The following is a 6,274-nucleotide window of genomic DNA, read 5'->3' on the forward strand; positions in this document are numbered from 1 at the left end:
AGAGCTTGTGTCCCCTGCCCCACACACACAAGTACACGTCACCATTTGCAGCACTGGCTGTTAAAAATTATCAAATACATTTTGATTCCTACTGAACTTCACAGCATTTGTATTGATACATTTATGAAATAAATTAATGTAAATATATTTCCTAAAGCTGAAGCATATTTAGATTCTTGAGATAAAAATTATGACCCACGTTGTATTGTCCTTTAACATACTGTTCAGTATGCTGACGTTTCATGGGATTTTGCCATGTGTCTGAAATTGTTATCCCTTTAGGAGTCAAGGCTTCTAAACCTGCAGAGGCCAGAGGTGTGGAGACCTGAAACACAAACCCCCTAAGTGGCCCATTGGGAGTGATGTTGATGGAGTTGCTTCAATTTCCAACCCTTGATTTCTGGACCCATGTGTTCTCTAAATGGAGAAACAGTACCTTATGATTGTCATTGATTTAGAGTGTAGACTGCATCCTGTGAATTACATAGTGAGCACTTCCTGTGTATTCAATGTCTGCATGAAATATCATCATTCTCTTTGAAATTAAATGTCTTCCTATATCTTCCATTAAATTATTATTTTTTAACTCTCCTATACTCCATACTCCCTTTAGGCTATGTTATACCTCTGTCCTCCTCTTCTCTAACAAACTTTACATATAATTTATATTTGCCACTGTATTTCTTCAATACTCACTTTCAGCCCACCCTACCTGGATTATTTCTGCCCCTGCCCCTCTATTAAGAGATATTAAGTGGAACCTTCCCTAATATCAACAAAGGCTTCCATGTCACTAGCAAACATCAAGGGATATTTTCTGTCCTCATTTGATTAGTCTTTTTCAACAAAATGAAAACTATTAACAACTCTGCTTTTCTTCAGAAAGGACTTCTTTGCCTCCATGACACTGTGGATACCAAGTGATCCATAAAATCTCTGAAGATTATTCAAAGGAAAAACATCACAGAAAGTTGGTTCCTGGGTTTGGTTCTTATGGAAATTAAACATTCCTTATGGGACACATTGTCACTTTTATGTCAAACCAAAGAAAGAAGAATTTCTCGATGGAGAAAATACTTTATTCTTCCCCTACACAGACACAAAGTCACCTGAAAATTTTTCATTATTTTATCTTTGTACCTTAAGGGAGCTGAATTGTTTAGAAAGAGGAAAGTTGGTTGAACAATTTATTTAATGAAGAGCTCTGAGAAGTCAATCCTTGAGAAAATAATAGCATGTCCCAGTGGACATGGTGTTAGTTTTCGAGGGAAGGAAATAAGAGGCTGCCCTTGTCCTATAATTCTCTGATCTCTGCCTAGTGAAACCTCAATTGGGCTTCCAAAGGGCAGACCTCAGAGAACAGAAAGCATCAATGATAACTATTAGAGAGGGTCAGTGTGTCCCAGTGAGGGCTGGTGGAGTAAGAGGGAAAAAAAGAGAGAAAGTGGGTACTGGGCTTTCCCTCTAGAATAAAAAGACTGGATAATCCCATATTTATTTAGTCTGTAAAGGTGAAATCTCTCTACATTGAAGGTACTTTAGTTTCTACTGAAACCAGGCTTTGCCAGCTCTTGTTCTGTTTCCTTCTCATTCTTTTTGGAATATAGAGCTTCTTTCAAATACGAGTTATTCCTGGAGAAGTCTCCACCACTTCTCTACTCTTTCCCATAGTCATAGGCTCCTGTTGGATTTCCTGTGTCCAATGATTTACTCACTAGCTACTCACTGGAGGTCTATTGTGCACCAGGTATTGTTTATTTTATTCCTCATTGATTGTATTTTTCTATTGTATTCCCTAACTACTTTTGCAGCAGACTCAACTTCCTGAGAACGCTTAATAGTTCTGCATTGATTGTTTTTGGTGTTCCACTTCAATGTCCACAATATCATCAACAAATAAGACAATTATTTCTGACATTCAGTACTCAGCACAATTTCCTTTTCTCATCTTACAAATCTCTTTGAATGTTCAGGTGAGTATTGAGTGATTGAATCTGGAGAAGAGTGCCTTGGTCTGTTCACGAATTTAACACAAATATTTTAATGTTTTAATGTAGAATATCCTGTTGTCTGCAGTTGTAAAACAACCATTTTTTATCAAGTGAAGAAACCATTCTAGTTTCCTCATTTGGGAAGAGACTCTGTCCAGGCTGCTAACCACAGTAATGGTTGTTACATTTTCTCAAATGCATTTTCTATTGTGACTATGGTTATGATTTCTCTTCATTGACCTATTTTTGTGATGAATTATGTTAGCAAACATCACAGTTTTAAACCAGCTTCCCATTCATAGAATAGATATTACTTCATTGTGATGTATCATTCTCTTAAAATAGGTATGAATGTATTTGAGTTAACTTCACTATTCCATTTTATGCCTCTATTCAGGCAAATATGAGCTTGAAGAATTCATTTTTGTGTCATAGTTGACTCTTTGGTCTAATCTTTATTATACACATTATGCATGTGTTGAGCACCTACTACGTGCCAGATACCATGTAAGTCCCTGCAAAGATGATGGTGAGCAAAAACAGTCACATCCTCTGACTTACAAATAAACATAAAATTACCAGTGTGAGATGCAGATGAAGAAATAGTACAGGATGCTGGACTTGTGGGCTCACCTGCTCTGTCCTCCTGACCCTCACTCTCTCTTCTCCATCTCTGGCCTCTGAAACCCCCTCCATTCCCAAGCTCACTGATCCACAGGGCAACCATGAATTCTGTTCGCTCAGCCCAAAATGCTCACCCATTCCTTATTTCCCCTGGTTAACAATTGCTCATCCTTCATCTCACATCTCAATCACTTATATTTTAGAGAGGCCTTTTCTTGTCACCTCCCCAAACTAAAGTGATCCTCAATGCTTTTTTTTCTCTCTAATAAACTGCATTCTCTAGGCATTAATAATGACAAATATTTTCTATCATGGAGAATATAAACATTAACTCACATCTTAATTTGCCTTTTAATTTCTTAGGGATGATTTGATTAATGCAAACTTTGTATATTTCTCATCAGTTCTATCATTCTTGCTCCATTAACTATACTGAGATTTAATATAATACATCCCCACATCTGAACATGAACACAAGAGCACACACTCTGAAATATGCCTTGTGTTTTATTTTAATGATTTTGTGATCTTCCCCCTTCTCTTATCTACGTAGTTCACATGCTTTTCTCTCTTCTTGGAAGAATCCACCTGGCAGGCAGTCTCTGAAGCAGGGAGCCATAGGGATCTTCATTAATTAGAGGTGCTGTATGGTGGTCAAAAGAGGTAACAGACCTGCTGTATTTATCATGAACAGAATTCCATCCTTAATGCCTGCCCCAGTTTAAAGGAAATTTGGTAAATGATAGCCATTCAAGACAGATTTATTGTGACATTAAGAACAGAAGCTCATATTTATCAAATGTCCACTGTATGTCACAGGAACCACACTAGAAAAAATACATGCATCATCTCATTTAATTCACTCATCAGTCATACAATGTAGGGAATATTTACTACTCCCATTGTAGAGGTGAGGTATCTGCAGCTAAGAGAGATTAAATAAATTTGTCAAGGCCACACAAATAGTAAGGTGGTGGAGCAAAATTCCACTCTAGGAAGTCTGACTCAAGATCCCATTTTCTAAATCACATCTCTATACTGTACTTTGGGAGAGTTACATATCAAAAATAATTGTCATAAAAGGAACATATTAATAATGATAATATAGCTATCATTTATTGAGATCCTACAGTACACAACGGTGTTTCTAAACCTCAAAGAAGTTAATAGTGGTAACCATATTTTTAGAAATAAAATAAATAAAGCACTTGAGTGTTAACTGTGACATCAATAAAAAGCATCAACTCATAGAATTAATGTTGTTTGAGATGAATCCACATTTTAATAACCAGTACAGAGCCATTAGAATGAAGGAAGTATGGAGATTTTTAAAGAAAAGACATTTAATGTCTTCAATTATTTTGGAAGGGTCATGTCATAGAATAAATTGGTATATGCCCATAGTCTCAAATATGATTTAAATCAGTGAATAGGACATGCAAATTTCAATTTTCAAAAGGCTAAATAATTACGTTTAAAATTGAACTGGGCTGCAACTTGACTGAGTGAATCACTGTCATTGGAAGGACTCAATGGAAGGTGAAGTTTGCCCACCTAAAGGTCAAATCAAGAGGTGCCGACTAGCTGAGCTGCCTGTTGGATGTTCATTGAACTTTGCTTTTGCTTCCTTACACACAAGCTACATGGCAGCAGGAAACCACACAGAAGCATCAGAATTCCTCCTCCTGGGTCTCTCAGAGGATCCTGAACTGCAGCCCCTGCTCTGTGGAGTGTTCTTGTCAATGTACCTGGTCACCGTGTTTGGGAACCTACTCATCATCTTGGCCATCAGCTCTGACTCCCACCTCCACACCCCCATGTACTTCTTCCTCTCCAACCTGTCATTTGTGGACATCTGCTTTATCTCCACCACCATCCCGAAGATGCTAATGAACATCCAGGCACAGAGAAAAGACATCTCCTACATAGGATGCCTTACTCAGGTGTATTTTTTTATAATTTTTTCTGGAATGGACAATTTCCTTCTGACTGTGATGGCCTATGACCGGTTTGTGGCCATCTGCCACCCCCTGCACTACATGATCATCATGAACCCACGCCTCTGTGTCCTCCTGGTTCTGATGTCTTGGTTCATCATTTTCTGGGACTCCCTGCTTCATATTCTACCGTTGAGGTGGCTGACCTTCTGTATAGACACTGAAATTCCACATTTCTTCTGTGAACTGGCTCAGGTTCTCAAGGTGGCCTGCTCTGACACTCTCATCAATAACATCATCTTGTATGTGACCACTGCTGTGCTGGCTGTCTTTCCTTTGACTGGAATCCTCTTTTCTTACTCTCAGATTGTCTCCTCCTTAATGAAAATGTCCTCTGCAGGAGGAAAATATAGAGCATTTTCCACCTGTGGTTCTCACCTCTCTGTGGTCTCCGTGTACTATGGGACAGGTTTAGGGGTCTACCTCAGTTCTGCTGTGACCCATTCTTCCCAGAGCAGTTCAATCGCCTCAGTGATGTACACCGTTGTCACCCCCATGCTGAACCCCTTCATCTACAGCCTGAGGAACAAGGATGTGAAGGGGGCCCTGAGAAGGCTCCTCGGCTGAGCAGGATGGGTCCTGCTCCATGATGGGTCGCTGGCCTGAGAACTAAGTAGACATGGTTGGCCCCAAAGGCAAATTTTTTGTGAATTTAAATCCCTGGGTTCTTTCTTTCTCCTAAAACACATGCTTGATTTCTTCAATTCCCAAAACACCTATGTCTTCACTTTTATTTGTCTGTATTAGTTTGTTCTCAACAATCTCCTCAGCGATTCATTTTTGTCTTTTATTGCTTATACGATGTTCGGAAAGTTCCGTGTTTGGTTAGCTTTATTGCAACCATTCTCAAGATTTCTAATTTGAGATTTAAACCACTTATAGTATCAAGTGCTGACATGGTACCCCCAAAATTATCCTCTCAAACGTTGATGTTCTTCACCTTCATTTGATTGTGCACTTGTTTTCTCCAGAAGAAATGGACTGAAAATGATACAATAGCCACAACAAGCATTTACCAGATAAGGGCTGTGCTTGTTTCTTCACATGTATGAGTTTACTTCATCTTTAAAATGTTTCTTTGAGATATTTTCTCTCATTAACTCCACTTTTCAAAAGAAGAAACTGAGATTGAGTTGGGCTATGACCTGGCTAGGTGACACTGACTTTGCTATCCTACTTTTTAGGAGAACAGTGATGTGATTTTCGATTTCAAAGTAGGAATGCAGATTTGAAAACAGTTTTTTTCAGATGATTCATAGTAATATACCACCTAGAATAACTCAGAGATATTGCTTCATTCTTTGTGATACTTCTTTCATTCTTCTTTCTATCTTTCCTTCCTTCCTTCTTTTATTCCTACCTTTTCCCCTCCTTCTTTCCATTCATAATTCCTTCCTGCCTTCGCTCTTTTCCTCCCTCCTTCCTACCCTCCTTCCTTCCTTTCCTTTTTTTATTTGATGTTTATTTCCCATGACTGTAATTTTGAATTACATCCTCTAAAATCCTAAAACATGTGGTAATAAATACAAGTGAATAAGAGGGGTTTTCTTTATATGGTTTAATTTTCTTTCTGACACTCTCTGGAGGTGCCACAGGAATCATAGTTACACATGTGCAGAAGGTGTTCAGAACTGAGCTCACTTTTTGAGAAGAACGTTGATA

The 6,274-nt window shown here is 38.4% G+C and overlaps 1 protein-coding gene across 1 annotated transcript; it reads left to right on the top strand.

Annotated features, from left to right (window-relative positions):
• The first annotated feature begins 4,258 nt into the window (after positions 1 to 4,258).
• Positions 4,259 to 5,179, top strand: LOC106803920 (olfactory receptor 7D4-like). The gene has a single exon (XM_014796921.1). It carries the CDS (start codon positions 4,259 to 4,261, stop codon positions 5,177 to 5,179), a length of 921 nt encoding a protein of 306 aa, XP_014652407.1.
• The last annotated feature ends 1,095 nt before the right edge of the window (positions 5,180 to 6,274 follow it).

The sequence above is a fragment of the Ceratotherium simum genome, chromosome 39 (genome assembly GCF_057802395.1).
Source record: "Ceratotherium simum simum isolate JZ-2026a chromosome 39, ASM5780239v1, whole genome shotgun sequence".
NCBI classification, from domain to species: Eukaryota; Metazoa; Chordata; class Mammalia; order Perissodactyla; family Rhinocerotidae; genus Ceratotherium; species Ceratotherium simum.